The following is a 26056-nucleotide window of genomic DNA, read 5'->3' on the forward strand; positions in this document are numbered from 1 at the left end:
AGGTCATGATCAACATAGAACAGGGTTTAAGTTTTCATGGGATCTAGATGGAAAATTCAATAGTGCCCTCAAATTCAACTCATCCCTCAGACGCTTGCCAGCTGTGTCACCCTGAGGAGATCACCCTGCTTCTCTCCTCTCCAGTTCCATCTATAAAATGGGGGTGATAAGAGCCCCTATCTCACAGGGGTGTCATAAGGCCTCCTTACAGTGCACTGCGAGCCTCTGGAAATGCTGGGGACAGCAGCTGCTGCTGCTACTGTCAGATAGCACAAACAGTGAGATGTGGCCGGTGGAAAAGTTTGATCTTACACATTGACCACATGTCCTGTCATCATCAGGGTCCTTGTGGTCACTCACAGACCAGAGCACAGGCCAGGAGAGTAGTAAATACCTCTCCCTAGATCATACCACCTTGAAAGAACTGAAAATTATAGGTCCCCAGAACTACCTCTGAAAACACCTGCACAAAAAAAGCTTTGGACAGTGCCTCTCCACTCCAGAAGCAGAACCCCACTCCACCGTAGAGTTAGAAGTCAAGAAATAAGCTGGGAAAATGAGCAACCAGCAGAAAAAATCCTTATTATATAAAGTTACTATGGTGACAGGGAAAAACAGAACACAAACTCAGAAGAAAACAACAAAGTCAAAACTGCTACATCCAAAGCCCCCAAGAAAAATATGAATTGGCCTCAGGCCATGGAAGAGCTCAAAAGGAATTTTTTTTTAATAGTTGACTTTTTTTATTAACACATATACATTTACTTGTCTTCTGGCTTGTTGAAGCAGTAGGTTAGACAGCACTTGCCACAATAATGTCTGTCAAAATGGCTAGCCATAAAGACTCCAGCACCACATTCATCAGAAGGGCACTCTCGTCGAAGGCGGCTAATTTTGCCATTCTCATCAACCTTATAGTACTTCAGAACAGCAAGCTCAACCTTCTTTCTCTTGTGCTTGTTCTTTTTGGGAGTGGTGTAAGACTTCTTCTTTCTCTTCTTGGCACCACCACGAAGTCTCAGAACAAGATGAAGGGTAGACTCCTTCTGAATGTTATAGTCAGACAAAGTACGCCCATCTTCCAATTGCTTGCCCGCAAAAATCAATCTTTGTTGATCAGGGGGAATACCTTCCTTATCTTGTATCTTGGCCTTGACATTTTCAATAGTATCGGACGGCTCGATCTCAAGGGTGATGGTCTTCCCCGTCAAAGTCTTCACGAAGATCTGCATCGTGGCACTGGGTCCACCCGCTGATGGCGGATCCGAAAGAGCTCAAAAGGAATTTTAAAATCAAGTAAGAGAGGTAGAGGAAAAATTGGGAAGAGAAATGAGAGTGATGCGGGAAAATCATGAAAAAAGGGTTGACAGCTTGGTAAAAGAGGCACCAAAACATACTGAAGAAAACGACACCTTAAAAACAGACCAGGCCAAATGGCTTGACCAATCTCAAGAGCCTAACTGGTCTCTTTGCTTCAAGGTTCTCCCATCCATCTTCCTCACAGCTGGAACACCACTCTGTCACTCTCAGGGTCAAGAAACTCCTACAAACAAACTATAGGTCTAGCTTTCAAAGCCTGCTTCTCCAGCCTTAGGACATACTGCCACTCCCCTAGACTGGCTCTAAGCGCAGCCAAACTGGCCTCCTCACTGTGCCTCAACTGAAAACGCTCCATCCCTTCCCTCTGCCCATACAGAGGCTGTTCTTCCAGGCAGGGAATGCACTCCTCTGTAGCTCCACTTCCCTAACTTCCTCCAAAGTTCAGCTGAAGGGACACCCCTGCCAGGAGGCCTTCTCTGATCCTCCTCAGAATGGCCAGTGCCTTCCTCCTCCCGAAACATCTCACAAACACATGCCTTGCATTCACATAGTCTATGTACTGTGTCGTTTCTCCCATGAGAAGGTAAACTCCTCTGGAGTCTATGCCCCAGTGAGAGCTTAACAGAATGTTTGTTGATTGAATGGCTGATCAATCCACTCCATCATCTCCGCTATAACCTCCAGCCGCCCCATCCCCCACACTCCTCTCTTCCCCCACTCCATCATGGCCCAGATCTAGACCCACAGTCTTGGCCTTACTGACCATCCTTCATTCCCTCCCATCCCCATTCACATGTCCAGCCAAACTTTGACCCCCACCATCCACTTTCTCCATGTGCTCCGAAGCCGCTGCACATGCTGTATCACTTCTTCCCTTCACTACAGACTCCCACACCCTTCTCAATCCCTCAGTCTGGATTCCAGGCCCAGAACTTTAGGGCAGCTGGTCACATAGTCCCAGACTATACCAACGATCCCCTTTCTCAGCTCTCAGACCCTCGGACCCCTGGGCAGCATTTAATACTCAGAGCCGCCCCTTCTTTCCAGACCTCTCCCCTCTGGGGTACCGCTTCACTCCCGGTCCTGCTCCTAGCAGTGTGACCGACCCTCCTTGGGGTCCCCAGGGCTCTGTCTTGAACTCTTTTCTCTCTAACAACCTTATAATCTCCAGATCACACTTGAATCCCCGGGAGCTGGGGAGATCTCCAATGAGGCAGATGACTCCCGAATCTAGGTACGTTGTCCTATCCTTTCCGTCTCTCCCCAACATCAGGCATAATCCCAGCACATGATGATGGCAGCGTGGGGTGGTATAAAGAACAAGGATTTGGGGCCAAATCTCAGCTCAGCTACTTACTCCCTGCATGACCTTGCCAGGCAAATCATTAAGTCTCTTTGGGCTTCAATTCCTCATCTACAAAATGAACAGCTAGACTAGATGAACTATGAAGTCTTTCCCTTATGCAGCTAAGTAGTCGATGAATAAAGCACCAGGCCTGGAGTCAGGACGCCCTGAGCTCAAATCCAGCCTCAGACATTTACTAGCTGGGTGACCCTGGGTAAGTCACTTAACTTCTGTTTGCCTCAGGTTTTACAATGGTAAAGGGAGGATGATAACAGCACCTTCCTCCCAAGACTGTTTTGAGGATCAAATGAAATGAGACCAAATGTAAAGCGTAGCACCTAACACACATTTGTTGGTGTTGTCAGTCATTTCAGTCATGTCTGACTCTTGTGACCCCATCTGGGGTTTTCTTGGCAGAGATACTGGGGCTATTTGCCATTTCCTTCTCCAGCTCATTTTACAGATGAGCAAACTGAGGCAAACAAGGTTAAGTGACTTGTCCAGGGTCACAGAGCCACTACGTGTCCGAGGTTGGATTTGAACTCAGGAAGATGAGTCTTTCTGGTTCCAAGTCCAATGCTCTATCCACTGAACCACCTAGCTTGCCCCATCTACCACAAAGCAGGCACATAATAAAGGTTTCCTTCCTTCTCCTTCTAAATCTGATACCAATGTCTTTAAATTCATCAAATTCAAAATAAAATTCCTTATCTTCCCATTACCTACAAACACATTCAGATCTCTCATGTCCTAAAAAAAAGGCCCTCATCCCGATGTCTCCTCAAGCTGCAGTTCAATGTGTGCTCTTCAGTGCTCCACTTCTGGAGATAATGCAGCTGGCCGCCTTCCTCAATCCCTCTTCTCCTTCTTGCAGTCTTGCTTCTAAGGCCATCCCTCCAGCTCCAGATGGGCTTTCTGCAGGGCTGCCCATGGCCTCCATACTCGCCTCGATTACCAGGTTCCATCACCCGCCCCTCTTCCGGGGTCACTGCTTTCTCCTGAGCACTTCCCACCTGCCCAGCCGCTCCCGATTCAGTCTCGCTGGTCTCACAACTTCCTTTATTCTTTTTCCTCCTCTGCAGATCTCTTCTATTCCCACAGATTCAATTATGAACTATATTCAAAACAATTCGATAAGCCCTGTGTGCCAGGTATGTGGATGACAGGCCGCATCTCTCCCCTGAAATCTCCACATCATCACCTGGCTCCTGCACATCTCTCCCAAAACAATCAACAATCACCTCAAATTCAACAGGTCCAAAACTTCAACATTATCTCCCCTGCCCTCCCCGCCCCCATCATCCTGCCCCTCATCTCAACTTCCCTATTTCTGTTGATAGAAACACCATCTTCTAGCAAACAAGATTCAAAATCTCAGAGCCATGCCTGATTCTTCCCTCTCTCCCCCATCCCCCCCCACACAATCAGCTATCAAGTTCTGTCCATTCCCCTTCCCCAATATCCCTCCTATCTGTCCCCTTCTCTCCAACCCCACGATCACCACCCAAATCGCCATGATAGTTCAAATGTGGCCTCTAACCTAAACAACTCAACTAGAGCCTTAACTGCTCTCCCCACTTCCAATCTCTTTACTTTCCAGTGCATCTGTGACACAGCCACTAAAACAAAGACACAGACTGAATGAACCTTGTCACTCCCCCATTCATAAAATTTCCTTGACTGCCCCCCCGCCCAGTAATTAAACTGTTATTTTTGTAGAGTGGCATTTAAGGGTTGCTACAATCAGGGAAAAATATTTTCCACTTTTATTAAGTTGTTAAGTTTCCAGAGGCTACCTAAAGTGGTTTGTTTACTTCTGTGTTCACTGAGCCCTGCAATCTTTTAGGTTGAACCTTGCTGATGACTCAAGGACAAAGAGATGGCAAATATTTTTAAATATAAAAAGATACAGCTTTGTGGTTTTTTACTGAAAAAATGCTTCTTTCCTGGAGATGTTACATTAATGAATAAAAATGAAGAAAGATTACTCCGTAGTTAGATTACTTTTAAGGTCCCTTACATCTCAGATTCTAGGATTCAAAGCAAAATTCTGTTTTAGTGGGCCTTGAGTGAGCCAACAACATGTTGTGGGAAGCATACAGTTACCTACTGTCATAGCAGAGAAATGCCACAGGAACTGTCCTTGAAACTGTGCAGAATTCCTGGAATCCTTGTTGTAACTCAAATACACTTTGCCAGGAAAACCTCTGGACATTTTCCATCAAAGCTTTCTCAATTAATTTAACAGAAACACCCTATCAGGAAATTCAATGCTCAGAGCATTTTCTTGAACCTTTATCAAAACTATCACTCATGCCATGAAGAGGTCCAAACTATACCAGACTACTTACAGCCAGGTGTCAAATTCCTAAAAACCAAAAATGGACATTTCAAATATAAAAAACAAATATAATTTCAATCACAAATGAAACAGATATGAATTACTGATCATTGTTTAAAAGACCATAGGTGTTTCCAATGCAGTTTCTCACCCTGCAAGAGGGATGCGATGAAGGCAGTGGCCACACTGCTGGCGCACAGTAGGATGGAATGATCGAGGCGGTATCTCCCTTCTGGGATCCAGCCCAGAATGATCGCTGCCACTGCAGCTAGAAAGCCAACCACTGTTGCCTGAACCTGAGGAGGGGAAACAAGATTCCATTCAAACAGGATACTCTATTCAGTACCTGCATTCATAAGTACTTTTCTTAAAGTCATAAATCTCTCACACAGGAAATGAAGAAAAATTATTGTACACAGGACCCAGCTACATAATCTTTTAAAGCAACTGCTAAATCTTAGTTTAATATTCTTTAACATTTTTAAAATCCCCCCAATCCAAAAAAATGGATGTAAGAGTGTTTGGACTTGAAGCCAGAAGACCCAGATTCAAGCCCTGCCTCTGACATACACTAGCTGTGTGACAACGATCATGGTCTAACCTCTCTGAGCATCAGCTTACTCTTCTGTAAAACAAGTTTGGGGCAGCTTGGTGGTGAAGTGGATAGAGAATCCACCCTTGAATCAGGAGGACCCTGAGTTCAAATCCAGCCTCAGACACTTGACACTTACTAGCTATGTGACTTTGCGGCAAGTCACTTAACTCCAATTGCCTTGCCTTCCCCCTTCCCCCTCCCCCTATCTACCTCAGGATTGTTTTAAAGATAAAATGTAATAATGGATGTATAAAATTTTGTAACTACAAAGAATTATGTAAATATGAACTGTCTTGACCAGTGATTATGGGAAATCTATGATCAGACGGGAGATAAGACAGTCTTGTAGGGAGAACAAGATAAAAGAAATGGACAGTTCACATGCTGCCTTGTAACCTACAAAACTGGCAAAGCCCCAAAGGAAAGGCCAAGAATGCTGGGTGGGTCCTCCTCGAAGGATATAGGGGAGACATGCACAAGAATCATGAAGGGGCTATGATTGACTCCAAGGGAGAATGGAGATAAGGACGAGGCCAAGAAGCCCCTGCTCCTTTCTTTGCCTCCGTGGGTCCTTCATCTGCTTCCAGGCTTCCCGTGGAAGCCAGCTTCTCAGGGAAGTCTGTCTTGATCCCTCCAGTAGTGACTATCATGCATTTACACATCTGTAAATGTTGGGAACCCCACTCTACATTAGGGATGAGTCTGCATTGTGTCTTTTTATCCCCAGGGCCTACCACCTTATTCTGAACATTGGGGCAGGGGGCACTGCAAGAAGGAGTTCCTAGACCTGTTATTTCAACAATACCAATACCAATCTCAGCCAACACTCTTCTGCGAGGTACAGTGTTAGAGAGTTGCTGGGGACACGGAGATATGAAGTCATTTGCCCACAGTCACGCAGCCAGCCTGCATCAGAAGCAGGACACCAGTACTGGTCATATCAACTCCAGCCTTCACTATACCATGATATCTCTTGTCTTGCATATGATAGGAGCTTAACAAACATATTATTACTGACTTCACTGATTCTCTCATATTGTCAGATGTTGCCAAAGGCTAAACATAAAATCAAAGAATTTCAGCTGAAAGAAACTTTAGTAATCATATAAACAAATACCTTCAATTTTTAGCTAAAGAAATTGGTGCCCAGGATCACTAGATAACTTGGTCAAAGACAGGTGGGCCCACCACTAGCTCCTCATTTCTCATCCAGTGTTCTCAGAAGCAGTGGCACCGATGATACAAGAGCAAACAAAACCAAAACGACACCAGCTAGCTTTGAAAAGCATTTTAGGAAATCGCTTTTATGGAAAACTGATTTTTATTATGTTCTGTTTAGGTGCATACTAAAATTCCTTTGCATTCTTCAAGCTCACCCTAGCTAGGGTTTAGGTAAGAATCTGAAAGTTCCAAATCCCTGGAGCCACTGAACTGGGAACAAAGCTTGGCTGTGAATAACACACACCTGGGTAATCCCAGGGCCATGATAAACTGTACTGAAGGCAACCACTCAAAGGGGAGTGGGGAAAGGGCCAATAAGGACCTACCATCAATTCAAGCAATTAAAATTGGAAAAAGGAGTTTTTAGTTGAGAATAGAAATGGAAACAAGACACCCAATGTCATGTTTTCACTTTGCAGCCATCAAGCCAGTTCCATTATATATTTAAGACTTCATTGGGGAAGGAAGTCACCATGAGAAAGCTCCTCTCACAAATGCAGCACAGCAACCCTTCCACCATCTCTAGTCTTAAGAGTCTGGGGCATGAACTAACCACATGACTTGTCACAGAGCTAGTGTGCATCAGAAGAGGGACATGAACCTAAGCCTTTGTGACTGCGGGGCCAGCACTAAACCAGACTGCTTCTCCTACTCTGCACTTATACACACAGACACAGACACAGATGTGTGCGTGTGTGTGTGTATCTATCTGACTGTAGATAGATCTAGATCGAGATATCTACATAGCTATATATCCGTATAGATATAGATATAAACACATAAAAGAACAGACAGGCTAAGTGATGCACTGGTGTTCATAAACTATTAGGACTACCCAAGGAAGACCTATCTAGCACAAAGATACACAAGATGAGCAGAGTGAATAAGGCCATAATCCAAACCAGTGAAGAAAACACCCACACTGATCACCAAGGAGACGACAGATCCACTGAAGGAATCCATCCACAGAATCCATTAGTCCTAACCAGTGAGAGAAAGTAGATCAGCTAACCTAAATAGATTAATGTTCAGAGGTCACAAGGGTCCATTTAATGAATCTTTGTCAACATATTAAATTGTAGTTAAAGAACTTCATTTGCATTAGTATATCAGGCCCTACAACTGTAGCTCTTACCAAAAGACTATATGCAAATCACCGACTTACCTGTTTCAGAGCCAAGTTGCCTATGATTAGGTTCCACTTTTCAATGGGGGAGTCCATCTTCCCAATATTTACCTGTTAAAAATTATATTTTCATGCATAATTCTGTATTTGATACATAGCTCTGTGAAAATATGAATGTACTTTGCAATCAAAACTCCATATGAAGTCTTAAAATCTGAAACAATTATATAGGAAAAAGTTCAGTGTGCCAAAGTCACAGTATATAAGGTTAGAAAATAGTACTACATTAAGAGGTACACAAAATGCAGTTTATCAAGAAATATGCTCCATCACGTTATCATGCAGTTTAGCTCTGAAGTACCACATACCGATCCCTGCCAGCTCTTCTCTTCCTTCTCTTCACCTGCTAACTTGCTGCCCATCTTTTATGACTCCTTCCTTTATGAAGCCTTTTCCCAGGCACCTCAGAGAGCAACACATCTGGTAAATTTTGTCATCCTTGTAACTTATCCTCATCTTAAATTAGAAGCTACAGGAAAGTAACTTTCTCCTATCTAACCTTAAAATCTAGCATAAGGTAAGGATCTTGCTTCTCAAATGCATGGATAATAACCAACAGGACACAACCAACAAAGCACATTCCCCACAACAACCCAATGAGGCACATCATGTATGTATTACCTTGATTTAAGAGCTTCAATCTAGTTCCACAAGCATTTATGAGGTGCCTACTTCCTAATGTCACTTGACCCTGTTTGCCTTGGTTCCTTCATCTATAAAATGAGCCAAAGGAAATGGCAAACCCGTCCAGCGTCTCCACCGAGAAAACCCAAACAGGGTCACAAAGAGTTGGACGCGACTGAGAAAAAAGACTCGAGGAACACAATAGCCAACCTCCAACAGGCCCTGTTCTGAAGATCCGTGACTAGAACGCAAGCTCCGTGAGGGCAGGCACTATGTCTCACGTCTCACATAAATGTTGTTTCTCCTCTAAAAGCCAGCACAGTGTTTTGAACACCTTTGAATGTGGCCAATAAGGAAACTTGCTTTGTTTGATCACTGAAGGGTTAGGAAGGGTTTTCTTTTTGTAGCTGTTATATTTTGTTTTGTTTTGTTGGGGGCGGGGAGGAAAGAGAAGAAAAAACAAATGCTCTTTAACTGAAAATATAACAGACTTAAATGTATATCTCATTCTGTACCTCTAGCCCAATAGGTGGGAAGCATGACTCATCATCAATCCTGTGGTGACGGATCATCAATCTTCTAGAATCATGATTAGTCACTGTATTAACCTGATTTGTTTTTCTTTGCAATACGGAAGTTGTTATATAAACTATTCTCTCGGTTCTGCTGACTCCTCTATGTACCAGTCATACAATTCTTTCTAACTTTTCTGACCCTATTCCTTTCATCATTTCTACTGCACAATAATATGCCACTCATATAACACATTTCATTTAGCCATTTCCCAAATAATGGGTATCCACCTGCTCTGCTACCATGAAAGTACTGCATTATCAGATTGAGGCATACTTTATGCTCGCCTTTTTTCCCTTTTTCTCTCTCTTTTGTTTTTGTTTCTGGGGGGTTTTTGGTTCTGTTTCTTCTTTCTCATGATCCATTCCATCCTTCTCCACAACTTGACTAGTGTGTAAATTAATTCGAAGCAAAGTTATATGTGGAAGATATATGGGATTCCATGCTGTCTTGGGGAGGGAGGGGGGAGGGAGGGAAGAAAATCTGGAACTCAAAATTATGTAGAAGCAAGTGTTGTAAACTAAAAATTTAAAAAATAATAAAAATTTTAAAAAAAGAAAGTACTGCATTATGTGTGTGTATTTTTTTTACTTATGGCTCTTTAATTTCTCTAGGATATGTGCTTAGTAGTAGTATCATTGAGTCAAAAGGTATGTACGATTTAATAACATTAGGGATGTAAAAACTGCCTCTCAAATCTTATTCTACTTGGCTATTTATATATCTTTTTTCCAAGGAAAATAATTTTTAAGATTGTATACTTTAGGGCCAGACTCACTCCAACTCCTTGATGCCTTGGTGAGCCAACAAATTCCTTCTGTCTTATTTCCTGAGTTTGCCTTTAATTGACCCAAGCTAGAATTTTCTCTTAACAATTTTAACAACCACAATGGGATGGATGCTATCCCTGGGTGAGCCCACCATCCAACACTGCAGCTGGCACTCAGACTTTTGTCTAACTGAAGGGCATAGTGGACTCTCTCAGCAGTTAGCCAGCCATGAAGTAGTCAGAGAACTAAACTCCCCAAATTCAGGGAGGATAAGGAGAAATAGGTTTGCAATAAAAATTTCGATTCTGTCTCATTTATGCAGAAAGAAAAGAAGAAGTACTCTTGGAAGAAGCAGGGGTGAGTAATGGTCTTGCTCTGTGCCAGAGGGTTGCCAAAAGGCAAAGGGGTACTATTATCCATATGGAACTGGGAAGGAGCAGGCCTGCTGTTGACTTCCAATTAGGCAAGCTATTAAAGCTTGGGACATGAAAAACCTGCCAGTTTATGTCCACAACTCAAGTGGTAAAGATCAGTTTGGATAATTATGCAAACAACTTTGGCCAGATAAATATGGGGCCTTTGATTATTGCCAGCTTTGTGTGTGAAAATCTAGAGTTGGAAAAACTAAAGCCCAGGACAGAGAGAGAGAGAGAGAGAGAGAGAGAGAGAGAGAGAGAGAGACAGAGAGACAGAGGGAGAGGGAGAGGGAGAGCATGGCACTCTTAAGAAACCACTTTTGTAGGGAATGAGAGAAGAATGTAAAGCTTTGGTGAGTTGACACAGGTAGTTAGGTGGGCTTGATGGGACTTCCACTTCAGACATTCTCCAGTGCACACAAGGTCTTTTACCTCAGAGAACTTTGGAGGGGAACACCTTGTCACCCATCTAAAACAACTGATGTGAGACAGCCCAGAAAGGGAGCTTAGAAGGGTGAGGTCTCAACACAGCTCTCCCAGCTGTCAGTACTATTAAGCAGGGACTCTCATTGATTTTTTATTAGGCTTCCAATGGGAGGTAAAGAGTTAAAAAAAAACTATGAAATTCTTTCTTTCTGCCTTCACAACCCTGGCTAGGTTGGAGACTGCAGAGATGAAGACAGACAAGAAAAGGAAGGAAATCTTTTTCCTAGTTTGTAGAAATTTATGGCATTACAAACAAGAGACTAAAAATTGTAACTGAAATGTGACAGCTTCACTATAAACTTCCAAATTACGGTAACTGCTAAAACATTTGACGGGATTTTGCAGGCTTGAAGCTAGGATTAAGATTACTTGCCAACAGCACTCTCCTCCCTCCCCTTCCTGGAGGGGACAGATGTATTGTTCCAGTGAAAGGTGATTTCCCTACTTAGACACGAAGCAGAACTGAAGCTAGTGTGAAATGATTCAACAGAATTCAATTGTTTAAGTAAATTAGTAGCAAAGTCACCTAAATTGAAATAGACCATGCAGCAAAATGTTAGACTAGAATATGGTTAAGAAATGAGATGAGATGGACTTTAGAAAATAACACAGTAAAGAGAAATGAGGAATCAGCGTGCAAAATAAAAGGTTAGTTTCAAAGTCTGCTGGTTTTCAAAGACGACCAATGACATCTCAGGGTGATGTCTTGACTTGCACATGAATTGAATTTCAGTGAGGCACAGTTGCACAGTCATCAGGCTCACCCTCTCTTCCAGAGTCATACAAGTCAAGTGGCAGGACAAAAATCAGGATGTCTGAAGATGGCTGAGATACAGTCAAGGATGACCTTGGTGTCTCTGATGTCTGCCCAAGCTCTAAGTACTGCATAGTACCTTCTCCGGTCATCTTCATGACCACTGGAACAAAATGTTCTCACCCACTCGTTCTGCCAGAGGAAGTCTTCAACATGCTTGGGGTAGACATCCCCTAACTCAACGACAAGTTTGAGGCCTGTTGGTTACCCTCAACCTGTTTTTGCCCATCTGTGTTGGTAAGCAAAATGGGCTCTTAGCACTTAGTTCAGCCAAGTGCCCTTGAAGAGTTTGGGTTTTGTTTCCTTTGAGTAATTCAGTATATTTCATTGAGTCTTACTAGGTGCTAAGCCCTAGGCCCAAACCCCTATTAGGTGTAAAACCTATGTGGGTGTGGATTGGTAACTAAGGTGGGGCCCAAGGTGGGGCTAACTAAGGGAAAGTGCTAACTCCAGAGCCAATCATAGGAGCCTAAGTTCTGGTCATTCAGATGACGTTTGATAACGTCTGAAATGCTTTAAGAAGAGAAGACAGAGCCATCTGCGCAGGGCTCTCACTTTTGGTGGCTCACAGAGACTCCGGGCAGCTGTAGCTAAGAGCCCTCCAGCTTGTACACCCAGATGCTAGGCCTTTGTTAAACTCTGGTAACTATGTATTGGGATTTGAATCAGACAAGGTCTGTCTGTTGATGTTTGTACTTTGTAATTTGCTCTGAAGTTCAGGGTGCTGGTTTTTTCCCTGAACTAAGTGAATGATATTTGTATGCTGAATTAAAGTAAGCTTGTCAACCCCTTAACGTTGCTTTCCTTAGTAAAGCAGATTAAGACAACCTGGGTTTTGGCAGCATGCTTGTTGTTGGGCTTCTGTTGGTCTTTCACCCCCACAATAGCTGCTAGCCGGATTGTTGAAACACCATCTGCTGAGAGGAGACTGTTTTACGGCTACTGAGCAAACTACAGCTTCTTGGAGCCACAGGTGAGAGTTGGGTGGACACCAAAGGTGAATGGGAAGCCCTGCAAAGGGCTCTTTAAACACGGGGGTCCCCCTGACACCTTTCCTGGGTCTTCTTCTCTAATTTCTCTATATCATCTCCCATAAATTCAGTTGTTCTATCTATATAGATGACTCTTGTGTGTACGTGTGTGTGTGTGTGTGTGCACGCGCAGCATTCATATAGCACTCACTTTGTGCCAGGCACTGCACTAAGCACCTTAAAATCATCATCTCATTGGCTTCTCACAACAACCCTGGAAAGTAGATGCTATTATTATCTCCATTTTACAGATGAGGAAACTGAGGCCAGCAGGGTTAAATGACTTGCTCAGGGTCACACAGCCAGTAAGAGTCTGAGGCCAGCCTGGAGCTCAGACCTTCCTGACTCCAGGCTCAGTGCTGCATCCATTGCACTGCTTAGCTTCCCCCAATACACACGTACACATGTAAGCAGCCCTAATCTTGCTTCTGAACCGTACTTAAGTATCACTACCTCTAGGTTCAGTTAGCATTTCAAGTCCAACATGTTTAAATTTGAAATGCCTGCCCCGCTCTGCAGTGCGGTCGGATGAACAGACAGTGGTCTTGAAACCAGGAAGTGCCACTTCTGACCCTCATTGACTAAGGGGCCTGTGAGTGCTCTTGGGGGGCTCTCTACACTATGGCGAAGATTCTGACCTCCCCTGGCAGAAGGAGCTTCTGCATATTGGAGTGACCTATAGTGAAGGATTCAGATCCAGTCCTCATCCCTGCCCTCCCCACCACACCTCCTCACTAAATTTGGTAATTTTGTCGAAGAAGATACCATCTCAATCATGGAGATTGATCTCAGAGATATCTTGGACTCTTCCCTCTCACTATCTTCATCTTATCAGCTGCCAACTCCTCCCACTTTTATCTCCCTGACTCCTCTCTTATCAATTCCCTTCTCACCCCACTTCAGGGACCTTAGCACATCTCACCTGGATGACTTTCCTGGTCTCCTCCCCGGTCCCCCACCTGCCAAGATCCTCAAGTTACCTTCCCAAGGCACCAGGCTGACCACATCACTCCATTGTCAAAAACCTTTGGGGGCTCCAGTGCTCCCGGGGCCTTTTTAAATTCCTCTGCTTAGCATGTAAGGTGCCCCCAGGTGGGTGTAGTGATCTTTCTGTCCTTGCTCCTACCAGTGCCCTTCACACACTGTTCTAATGGACCGAGCCGATCTTGGCTGTTTCCCCAGCTCCTCATTGGGTCTCTTGCTGCAGTACCTTTGCCCAGGCCCAGGGTCTGAGTGCCTCAGATCCCCCTCAGCTGTGATCCTGAGCGATTGAGAGCACCTGTTCTCTCCAGACATTACCTGTAGAAGTAATGCCCAATGCCCTGTATGTGGTAGGGACTTCAGCAGGGTTTGGGGAATTGAATGGAGTTTGGTTCTTCTTCTCCTCTCCAGAGGGCAGAATTAGGCCTGGCACAGAGAGATGATGGAGATGTCTTCAGGTGGGAGTCTCGCTGGAAATCCTCAAGGAAGGCTGATGACCACTCCCGAGCGAGGTCATACAGGGTATGTTCCAGATTCAGGCTGGACAAGACGATACTAGGGGTACATTAAGGCCGTATGTCCTGAATCATCTCTCCCTGTTTATACATACACACCTGCGTGCGTATTCACACATAAATATATACATAGACTTGATTCTTTAAGTATCTAGAAAACACCTTCTGATTTTCCCATTTGTTTCTCTCTTTTCCTCTCTGCCCTTTCTTCTCTAGTCATTCCTATCTCTTTTCCTAGTTTTTCCCTTTTTCCCCTCTCGTCTCTTTGTCAGTTCCTGGTGTTCTTTATAGCACTCTTCTCTCCCCCTTCTCTTCAGTGTTTCCTTTTGTCCCTACAGAATTTTCAGAACTTTCTAGGAAACATTTTGCGGCTTTGTGGAGCTGCTAATGAATGATTCTGTATGAGTTCTCTGTACAGAGCAGGTTCATAATACGCAGTTGTTGAAAAAAGTGAATGAACGAGCTCATTCTTTTTTTCCTCCTTTCTAATAAACTCAGCCACTGAAAATTCACTATGCAGTGTCCTTAGTTTCCCCTTCTCTAAATGAGGGGGTTGGCCTCAATGGCCCCTGAGGTGCCTGCTTGGATATGACCACATCCAAGGTCATGGCCAGTATGCAGAAGGATTCAAGAGTCTTTTTTATGTTTTAGGCAGGAATTGAAAAAGATGATGATCTTCAAGGTCCCTTTCAGCTCTTAACATTTTCTGATTTTTCTGACTGATGAGTTTAGTAATTTTTAGGGGCCATCTTAGGGATCTTTACCTTTTGTCATATGAACTGTGAGTCAGTATGTCCCAGTTAAGAACATGACTTTAAAGAACACTTATTTTGAAAGATATAAACTGCCTTTTCATTAGAAGGCATGGCAATATATCATTAATCTCCTGGTCTCTTCATCTGAAATATTAGCATCTAGCTATATTCAAGTGAAGCTTCTAACTGTTAAATGAGAAACGCAAAAGTTGTTTATCTTTTGAAACAGGGGCAGTCAAATTCTTGTGGAATATATTAGTAAAAAGAATTGGACATCAGAGGAAAGATTAAAAATGAACTTAAAATTCTAGAGTTTTCTAGCAGGAGGGAAGAGTATGAATAAGAGATGATAAGGAAACACAAGTGGCAGTTTCAGCAAAGAGGTAAAAATTAGAGCTGGATGCTGGGGAGAATAGGGCTTCCATTTTGTATGGTCTGAAAGTGAACTTTGCTCTGATAAATACAATTAAATACACAAACATTTAGGCAACCTGTTAACTTTGCTAGGAAACTCAATATACCTCAGAACAAATATTTCTAAAAACAACATTCTTGAATACTGTCCAGCTGCTGCTGAGATCACCAGATGGTGGACTAAAGACACTGATCCAATTCAAAAGCAGTCCTATGAGAATTTCATTCCAGTAAAAGAGGACCTACTCCAAATGGGGAAATTTGAGTGAATGGCCCAAAGCTGACTAAGGGTGAATTTGTCTTCAGTTTCTTTTAACAGCTTTCAAGCTTTTTGCCCAAATGTATTTTTGTTATTATATCATCCAGACTCCATTGAAACCCTGCTCTGAAGCTTCACAGTGAAATGGACGTGACTCAGGGTTTTCCGAAGCTTTGCTAGGAGAGTGTAAACTTTAGCAGGTCCTAGATGGAAAGGTTTTGAGGGTGAGCCCCATGACTGACTGGAATATATATCTGTTGTCTAAGATCTAGCCTGACTTCATTCTGGAAGCTTCACTAACAAAGGGCTGCCCATCAGGTGAGGAATATTTTTCCACTACAGCAACTCATCTCTAAGGCATAGAGGAATGGGTACCCACAGTGATGAAATCATAGATTCCCTGAGTACACAGCAAGCTTTTTAGCAATATCCACCAGGCTTTTGATTCCCTGTAAGTTTCTGGAAACACAGAAGTATAGGGCAGAGAAGACAGTGCACAGTCTTTAGCATGAGTCAAGCTGCCTGACCTGTTTTTCATTTCATTCAGATTTTCATAACTTATCTGGTGACTGAAGAGCAACTGAGCTAGGGGAAAGGGGGGAGAGCTAATCAAAGTAGCTGGATATGCAGCCTGGAAAATTCTCTATTTTTCATCCCTACACATCCTTGGTAGACTAAGGAGAAAAGAATACATATGGAAAGCAGTCTTCCCTGGCCAGTATATTTTATTCAAATTTGATGCTTCAAAATGATTTCAGAACTCAGAAAAATGCCTACAAATACGAATATCTCTATTTACAAAGACCATACAAGGAGGATTATATGTGAAACCACAGGTCTATTACACTTCGGTTTTTTAAAATTATTTAATTCAGCATTTCAAACAATATCTCCGAAACATCTCAAACTCAATATGTAAACAACTAAACTCATTATCTTCCCCCCAAAATTCTCCTGTCTTCTAGACCTTCCTATTTCTGTCCAGGCACCACTCCCCTCCCAGTCTCCCAGGTGCTTAATCTTGTCATCATTCTGGGCTCCTTGGTCTCCCTCATTCCATACGTCTCATCAGTTGCCAAATCTTGCCATTTCTACCTTTACAACATCTCTTGCACTCAACCCTCTTCCTCTAGTCACACAGCTAGCTAGCACTGTAGTTTAGGAGCTCATCACATCTCATCTACATTTTGCAACAGCCTCTTAATTGATCTCCATACCCAAAGTTTCTCACCACTCCATTCCAACCAAGATTTAATTTTCCTTAAACAGTGATATGACCACATCATTCCTCTGCTCAGTCAAATCCAGTGGCTTCCTATTACCTCTGGGATAAAAAAAAAAACTCCTCTGTTTGGCTCTGAAAGTCCTACAAAACCTGGCTCCAGTCTATCCAGCCTCCTTGGTCAGAAAAGAGGGCCTAGGGTAGGATTTTGAAGACCACCCAGAGGTAGGGGGTTTGAATATATCTGATGAGCCAGTGAAGGAACCTGAGAAAGGGTGATCAGGCAGGTAGGAGAATCAGGAAAGTGTAATTCCAGGAAAGTTCAGGGAGGTGAGAGTCTCAGGAAGGAGAAGGTGGTCAGCAGCGTCAGAGGCAGCAGACGGGCCATCTGATTTGGCATTTAAGAGATTGTTGGCAATTCCAGAGAGAGCAATTTCAGTTGAGTAATAGTGGCAGAATATGCAATGGGCTGAGGGTTTGGTGAGAAGGGAGGAAGTGGAAGCAGTGACCTCCCACAGCTTTTTCAGGCAATTTGGATGACAAAGGGAGGAGAGAGAGAGAGATAGGGGCAATCCTGGGGATCTTTACCCTTTGTCATGTGAATTGTGAGTCAGTGTGTTCTAGTTAAGAATATGACTGATTGTAAAGAGCACTTATTTTGAAAGATATAAACTGCCTTTTCATTAGAAGGTACAACAATATATCATTAATATCCTAGTCCCTTCATCTGAGATATTAGCATCTAGCTATATCTAAGTGAAGCTTAAAAGTAGATTGAGTTTAATGAGGGTTCCTTAAAGGCAGGAGATGTGGGCATGTTTGAGGGCAGTAGGGAAGGAGACCGTTGATCTATAGGGTTACATTCAGTTTTACTTATAATATATCTTTGTATATAAGACTTCACATTTTGGAATACTGTATTTCTAGATTTTCTCTCCTTTTTTACAAGTGACTCCCAAATCTTGTGTGACACTGCCTGGCTCCTGGGTTCTTGAACTCTGTTTCTGGCTGTGAACAATATTTTCTCTTTGACTTGGAAGCTCTGGCTTTTGGCTAGGAGTTTTCATTTTGGAGTTCTTTCAAAAGATGATTGGTAGATTTCTACTTTTATTTTGCCCTATGGCTCTAACAGAGCTGCACAGTTTTTGTTCATTATGTTTTTGGATGGTTTGCTTTTTTTGGTCATGGTTTTCAGAGAGTCTGGTTCTTAGATTTTCTCTACTTGACCTGTTCTCTGAGTCAGTTGTTTTTGATAATAGATCCCTTATAGTTTCTAATTTTTTTCTACCTTTTGATTTTTTTTCTAATATTTGTCTCATGTAGACTTTGAAATCTTTGGTATATTGCCATTTTCAGAGTCTTTTACTTTGATTAGGTTGTCTAGCTACTGCTTTAAGTTATTCATTTTCATTCCAATTCTTTCCTCTAAATCTCTTCCTTCACTGATAATTTGATTTTTTATTTCTTGCTTAGTTTCTTTCAGGTACTTTGATAGTCCTTGGTCAAGCCAACTTTTCCTCTGAGACTCTGGTCATGCAGGTGTTAGGGAATCACTCTCTCTTCTGGGTTTGTCCCTTGTGTATCCCTGGATCCACAATATCTCTTCATAGTATTTGATGCTCTTTTCCTATCACTCATATCTTCAGGCCCATTTCCTGGTTTGGAATTTTGCACTAGGGGTGGGCTTCACTCACTCTTGTACTCTTGGGTGGGGTAGTTAGGTCCTGTTTGGGCCTTTCCTTGATTTGCTGAGCTCTTGCTGCTGGCTTAGTTTCTAAAATGCAGCCCTGTGCCAGACCCATAGCAGGCCCTTAATAAAAGCTCATCGAGTAGGCAGACTTCAGAAAAACCTGGAAAGATTTATATGAACTGATGCTGAGTGAAGTGACCAGAACCAAAAGAACACTGTACACAGGAACAGGCACTTTGTGCAATGACTAACTTTGATAGACTTCACTCTTCTTAGCAATGCAAGGATCTAAGACAACTCCAAAAGATGGAAAACGCTGCCCACAGCCAGAAAAAGAACTATGGAGGTCTGGATACAGATCAAAGCATATTATTTGCTCTCTTTTTTTTTGTTTGTTTCTTCTTTCTCATGGTTTCTCCCATTGGTTCTAATTCTTCTTTACATATTACATGCTGTCTTAGGGTGGGGGAGGGGAGAGATGGGGAGAAAATTTGGAACTTAAAATCTTATGTTAGTGAATGTTGAAAACTAAAAATAAATTTAAAAAAAATAAAAGTGCATTAACTGTCACCTTTCTTCCACTTATCCTGGCATATCTTCACTGGTCTCCCTGGATCCTCTGGGTTCAGAGTGCTTTAGTCTTCAGGGTCCTCTGGGAAGGTTCAAGTCAAGGTGAAGTGAACTTCTGGAACTGCTGGGGTTGTGTGAGACTGTGTGTGGGGGTGCCCTGGGTTTCTGACCACCTTGGAATTTTGTTATCGGAGCACTCTGGTCTTCTTGTCCCTGGTCCAGAGAGATTCTTCAGGCTTCTGGGGCCTGCTGGAGAAGCTCTAGTCTCTGCTCATAAACTTCCAGAATATTTAATTTGGCTCAGGACAGTTTATCTTGCAGGACTCCTTTTCTAGGGCTTACAAGCTTCTTTCTGTGTTTGCCAGGCAGCCCTTGGTGAGCTAATAGAGCTTACTGTAACTTCTCTGTGGATATCATTGTGATTATTATTCAGTTTGGTGTTTTTTAAGACCATTGCTTGAGGATATGTTCAAGATCTGGGCTCCTTGACAGCCAATTCATGCCATCTTAACCAGAAGACCTGATCATTCTTTTTATATACAAATAGAAATCATGTGAAATTCAATATAAATTCTTAATGATGTTAACCAGTATACTTCCTTAGGTAATTCTTTTAGCATCTCAAAGCTTATAAAATGAAAATGGATGTTAGAATTTTTTTAAAAGTTAGTGCTGTTTTCACTTGCCTCAAGTTTAATATAAACTTAGTCTTTCCTTTTAAATTTCCCATCACCTTTCTCCAATTTCCATCACCTTTAGGAAAAACCTCATAAAAGTAAGACACTAAAGCCAAAACAATTTAAATCCTACCCTTTTTTTTTAAACAAGGAGCTGAGAAACCAAAGCTATAACAAGTTACCAAAGGTGCAGTTAAATTTTTTTTTAAGTTTTATTGCTGCCTTTCCTTTTTTATATGACAGTCATTAGTCCTTAGGCACCCTTCCCCATTTAACTCTACCTTCTAACAAAGGAACACATTTAAACAAACCCAACTAATACCAAATCCATGTCTGATAGCATATACTGCATCTGAAATCGACAGTCCTGGACCCTACTGACTGAGAGGAGGGAGATGTGTTTCATTCTTACTTCTCCAATACAGAGATTATTCATCATAACCTATCACAAGTCATTGAATTTTAAAGCATTTGATAGTTTGTCTGATGATAACTGTTGTCCTGGGGAAGCTGAGTGATATAGTGGATAGAGTGCCAGGCCTGGAGTTCATTCTCCTGAATTCAAATCCCGTCTCAGACACTTACTAGTTGTGTGGCCCTGAGCAAGTCACTTAATCCTGTCTGCCTCAGTTTTCTCATCTGCAAAATTAGCTGAAGAAGGAAATGGCAAACTGCTCCTGTACCTTTGCCAAGAAAACCTCAAATGGGTCACAAAGAGTCAGACATGACTGAAAAGTGACTGAATGACATCAACAAAATGCTGTCATTAAATGAACACTTTTTAAATAATAATGATCATCAATATTAAATGTCAAATCTCCTTGTAACCTGGTAACCTACTCCCAATGTCACCGATGCTGAATGTGCTGATTAAGCACATTTCATCTTGAGTCCCAGATGTCCCATGGAGTTTTCTGGTCCCTGGAAACATCTTCCCTTGGGCATTGCTGAATAAGCCACATGCACAGAGCAGCTCCGGAGGAATCTTCTCCTAGAAGATCTGTTTCTCTGCTTCTAAGTTACTTGCAGAGATTCCTAAGTAATTCTGCTAAACTCTGCCAGTAACAAGACTCAATAAAATTTAGTACAACCTCCCAAATTTGCTTTCCCAGTAACTAGCTCATGTGGTAAGAATTAACTCAAATCTTATGCATTTAACCCTATTAACAAAAGAGTTCTAAGAACAATAAATTCAGAACCTGTAATTCATCTGAAACTTCAGAGAACTTCAGTTTTTACATACCACTTGTTCTTTTTATCTTTACTCAAACCTTGTATCTGATAAAGACAAGTTCATCCACAGGCTGAAGGAAGAGGGCCTGATTTGGAAAATGAGCCCTCTCATCCCTTAATATTATCAGATGGGGGCTTTGAAATGAGGGGAAAGGACAAGATTTAAAATTCTTTACAATTCAACATGTTCTTCTCCGGCCTAGAGGTGAAACTAGAGTAGGTGGGAGCCACAGAGTGGCAGTTAGGCTGAGCATAAAGGAAAATGTCCTAACACTCAGAGCATCCAAAAAGGCAAACAGGCTGCCCCCGACCAAGCCAAAGAGATTCCCCATGGACAGCTGGCTAAGCCCTGGTCAGGACCATCCAGAGGGAACGTCTGTCCACTCAGGATCAGCTCTGCCTAAAGGATCGCCCAGCTCTCTTCTAACTAACTCTGAGATCCTGCTATTGCACGTGGCCAGCAGTTCTTTGGTCTGTCCCTTGATAACTGTGATTCAGAAGTTGGGCAATGACTTACTGCAGTTGACAGTCTGGATGCCAATGTCATTTCCAAGTTTCCTTTGAGACCAAGGAGTGCAGGGACTAAAATAAAAACTTCAGTCACGTTTTTGAACACCTCCCAATGCTGTAAGGAAAAGAACAGTCCAGATTAAAGTTTCCAAAAAGTCACATTTTACAGTCTGCCCACCTTCATTTTAATGGGCTATAGAATGAAAATTAAATTCTATTTTTAAATTGTTTTCAACTCCATTGTGGCTAGCCATGCATTTTGTATAACCAACAGACTTCAAACCTTCTGTTCTGTTCTCACCACAGTCCTTGGTTTATTACTTTAGAGAGCCAGCTGATAGAAAGAACAGGCCCTACTACAATGGTGAAAACTGAACTCAACGGCGCTCATTTCACTCAATCTCAGTGGGAGGCGCTACAAGCCCTGGGTACTGGACTATTGCTTTAGCTCTTTATGGCTTAAATTAATCAACTGCAAAATGAAAACATGCTTTTTTTTTCCTCCTTCCTGTTAGGCTGTGAGGCTTATCAAAGAAACATTTTCACTTTCTCACTTTGAGTGTGCAATTTTATCGAACCGAAAACAAAGGTCAAAATGATTGTAACCCATTTTGCTCAATAATTTGTGGTCACCAGCACAGTACTGGTGTAGATAATTGTGAATATGAAATGTGAAACTTGTAGAGAGGCACGATTACCATGGTGCGGAGTAAAAGGAAGTTAGAATTTAATCTGAAAATAATGCAAAGCGACCAAAGAAAAAGCTGACGAAATATGGATTGTAATTACCAGGAAAATGTTGTGCTTTCATCAAACAAAACCTTTAATCCACGAAGCAAATGTATCGCAAAGAAGGGTGCTACAAACATGGAGCCGCTGACCTCTTTAGAAGTCAATGTGATCTCTAGCTAGACTACTAAGAAATTTTGTTCTGCTTTCATGACCAAGACAAGTTGATAGAGGTAGAGATAGTTAAGCAATTATGAAACAATTGGCAAAGATGACCAAAAAAAAAAAGAAAATGACAATTGTTGGAGGGACTGGGAAAAGAAAGATACCACTGAGGGAACTGAATTCATACAACTATTTTGGAAAACAATTTGGAACTTGCCCCAAAAAGCCATGAAACTACACAAATTCTGATCTAGAAACACCACTATTTGGCACCTATTCCCAAGAGTCAAAGAGAGAGGGAGAGGACCCACATTACAAAAATATTTATAGCAGTATTTTTTGTTGTAGCAAAGAGTTGGAAACAAATTAAGGGATGATAAGTGAATAAATTCTGGTATATGAATGTAATGGAATATTATTGTACCAAAAGAAGTAAATAAAAGAGACAGTCTGAGCACCCTGGGAAGACATAGGAACCATGACACTGAGTGAAATGAACAGAACCAAAAGAACCACTTATACGACAATAGCAAAAATGTAAAGGAAAACAACTCTGGGAGACTTCAGCACTGTGATCGGTGCACAAGGACCAAACAACTCAGGAGAATGATGATGCCGAAAGCCTCCTCCTTTTTGGCAGAACAGGTAAAGGACTAGAGGTGCAGGTCAGGCATATGTGTTCAGTCATGCCCAATGCAGAAATTGGCTTTGCTTGACTATATTTATCTGTTACAAGGGAAGACTTTTTACTGGGAACAGGGGAGGGGCAGAGGAGGTTGAGTAGTGATTATTGGGGGGGGGGAGGTCAAATAAGAAATGGAAAGAAATGAACTCCAATGAGACATCTTAAACTTATACAGAAGAAAGGAAGTTCTGGAGTGAGCACAGTAATGAACCTGGGCAACCCAAGGAAATCTCTCTGTAGCCTTAGAGTGTAAAGAGGGTGCAAGCCTGCATCAGTATGGGGCAAGTCTCCATCAAAGAAATAATTGTTCCAGTCCCCATCCTTACAAAAAGCCCCAGGAAAAGCTACCAATCACAGAGTTTTCCTCCAATGGGAAATATTACTGAGGCCAGTTGCTTCCTACCTTAGTGTGCAAAGGAGTTTCCAGCAAGGCCAGTGTAAGTGTGTGAACGGCTAAGAGGGCTGAGGAAGCAGAGAGCAAACAAACATGAGGTAGGGTCTTGCCTTGCTGACTCCTCAAGCTACTAACGACACCACAAGAGTCTCTTTCACACAGATTATAGAACACTAAACCAGAAGATAACAAAACTGAACTTGCCTCCAGCCAAATGGGCAGAGGTAGAATAGGAGTCGGAGCCCTACCTCACCTCATAAGCACAGGCTCTAGGACTGCCAGTACAGTATCCACCAAGCCCAGAGCTTTAGGACAAACTTCTAAGATGTTCTGCACCTAAAACTCCCTAAGGAGGGCTGCAGATGGGAGGGACAGCTCCTCCTCACCACCATCTCCTGGTTCCCTTTAAGGCTCAGCTCAAGCCCTGCCTCCAGCCTGAGCCTTTCCTGAAGCACGAGCCAAACCACCCCACTCCCACCTGCACTCCAAGTCCAGGACCTTCCTCTCCTCTTCCCTGACAAGGAACGTTGCATGCCTTGTTCAAGTCTGTGACACCTACAAGACATGCACGTGTCAGTCTATAATAATGATAATAATAATAATAATAATATAAACAACTTCTGGGCAGAGGCTATTTTAATCCTGTCTGCATATATGCAGAGAGCCTGGAACATGGCAGACGCTTATTAAATGTTTACTGATTGCTGGCTGGTTTTGATTTTTAAAAATGAAGAAAAATATTTTTAAAAATTAAAATCTGGATTAAAGGGTTGCCTTGAACCTTGAAATGCAAGGGGGGAACAATGACTCTGATGCTCTCTGGGGCCTTCCCTCTCAAGGGAAGTTTTCCATGTGTTTTGTACATCCCTACTACAAACATACACACATGCACGCTGTCTCCCAGGTTAGGATGTAAGCTCCTTGAGGGCACAGCCTATTTCTACTTTGTCTTTGTATCCTCATGCCCAGCACAACGTCTGGTACCTAATAATACATGCTTAGTAAATGCTGATTGAATGATTTACCAAACACAAAAAACAAAACAAAACCAGAGTGAAAGTATTTACTCAGGTGAGGAAGTGTATGTAAGTCAGAAACAAAAAAAATACACTTTGAAGAAAAATGTGCTCTTTTTCTTTCATCTTACTCTGAAAAGTGAAACAAGGACCAGAGGATGGCAAGCTGGAAGGGACCCTGGAGAGAAGCTAGTCCCCCTTGTCTGAAATGTGAAGTGACATCCCCAAGGCTACCAAGTCAGCAAAAGAACCAGGATTGGACCCAGGTCCTTGGACATTTACCCCATGGCTTTCTCCACTAACCATGACTACTCTTGATCAAGAGCTGAAATGCCGAAACCTCAGCGGGAGAAACCAGGTGGTGTTCTCTTGATCCACTGTGTTTAGAAGACCACAGACAAAACTCTCCCAGCCTTGCTGCTCTTTGCTTCTGCCTACTCTTTGAAAACACTGTTGTCTTGACCTTAAAAAGCTCAAGCAAAACATTTCCTTCAGCACCTACTCCTTTAGTTTCCACATCAGAAGAATAGCCCTATTCAGAGTTCTAGTCTGAGAAACATAATCCTGATACTGAATCCTTCAAACTGGATTCCAAGGATGACAATGAAGACTTTATAATTTCTCCTCATAGAAAGAGGGGCATTAAAGTGCATTTGCCCAATCAAGGGCCAGCGGATTACGTGCACGTGGCTTGGGAGCATTCATGTCCCTCTGCTTCCTTTCTAGAAAATGAGGGAATATAATTCAACAAACAATTAAATAGGCACTCTATCCCAAAGCCCTGTGCAAGGTGCTAGGGATACAAAGACAGCTATAACACACCCTGATTGCAAGGAGTTTAGAATCTAAGAAAGGAAACATCAAGTATACCCAATGCTATGTCTAAGGATAGGTGAGATAGCACAAGGGGAGACAGCTTCAGAGATGAGGTGGTCAAGAAATGGGAAGAGGGCACAATCTCTTTCATGTGTGATGGTCACAGCAGAAAGGTGGTGAGTGGGATCTGCCATGGGCTTTAAAGGAAGGAAGGTACAAATAAGAGAGAGAGAATTAGGGGTCCGAGCAGCTTTGGGGATAGAGCGAAAGATGCAAAGCTCGATTTTAGGCATCCTAAGCATGAAGTGTTGGAACATTCAGGCAGAAGTATCAAGCTCTGGAAATACTGGACAGGAGGCTGTAGGAAGAGACTGGATGGTCAATCTAGACTTGGGAATGATCTTTATAGAAGTGATCACTAAAGCTTTGAAAAGAGTAAGATCACAAAGAGGGAGAGTGTAGAGGGAGAAGAAAAGAGGCCCCACCCATTTAAGGAGCCACTTAAGATCCTATGGCCTCAGTTTCCTTAACTGCAGAGTGGGGATAACAATAGCACTGTTAGGGCTATTGTGAGAACCAAATGAGTTACTATTGACAAAGCACCCTGCAAACCTCAATGAGCTATATTAATGCTGGCTAGCTATTACTGAGAGGAAACAACATGGACAAAGATCAGAAAATACAAAATATACACCAAGTCAGA

At 42.5% G+C, this 26056-nt stretch overlaps 2 protein-coding genes across 6 annotated transcripts in view; both read right to left on the reverse strand.

Moving 5' to 3' along the window:
- SLC41A2 (solute carrier family 41 member 2) overlaps positions 1 to 26056 on the reverse strand; it is a 131565-nt gene that overhangs the window by 69881 nt on the left and 35628 nt on the right. For all 5 annotated transcript variants that reach the window (XM_036758834.1, XM_036758833.1, XM_036758830.1 and 2 more), the window contains exons 3-5: positions 21556 to 21663; positions 7988 to 8059; positions 5158 to 5302 (exon numbers count right to left, since the gene is read on the reverse strand). In XM_036758834.1, the coding sequence (XP_036614729.1) occupies positions 5158 to 5302; positions 7988 to 8059; positions 21556 to 21663 (325 nt within the window). The remainder of the gene's footprint in view (positions 1 to 5157; positions 5303 to 7987; positions 8060 to 21555; positions 21664 to 26056) is intronic.
- LOC118849821 (ubiquitin-40S ribosomal protein S27a-like) lies at positions 720 to 1266 on the reverse strand. Its single transcript, XM_036758835.1, has one exon. The coding sequence runs from the start codon at positions 1230 to 1232 to the stop codon at positions 762 to 764; it is 471 nt and encodes a 156-aa protein (XP_036614730.1). The 5' UTR covers positions 1233 to 1266; the 3' UTR covers positions 720 to 761.

Source organism: Trichosurus vulpecula, chromosome 5 (genome assembly GCF_011100635.1).
Source record: "Trichosurus vulpecula isolate mTriVul1 chromosome 5, mTriVul1.pri, whole genome shotgun sequence".
In the NCBI taxonomy this organism is placed as follows: domain Eukaryota; kingdom Metazoa; phylum Chordata; class Mammalia; order Diprotodontia; family Phalangeridae; genus Trichosurus; species Trichosurus vulpecula.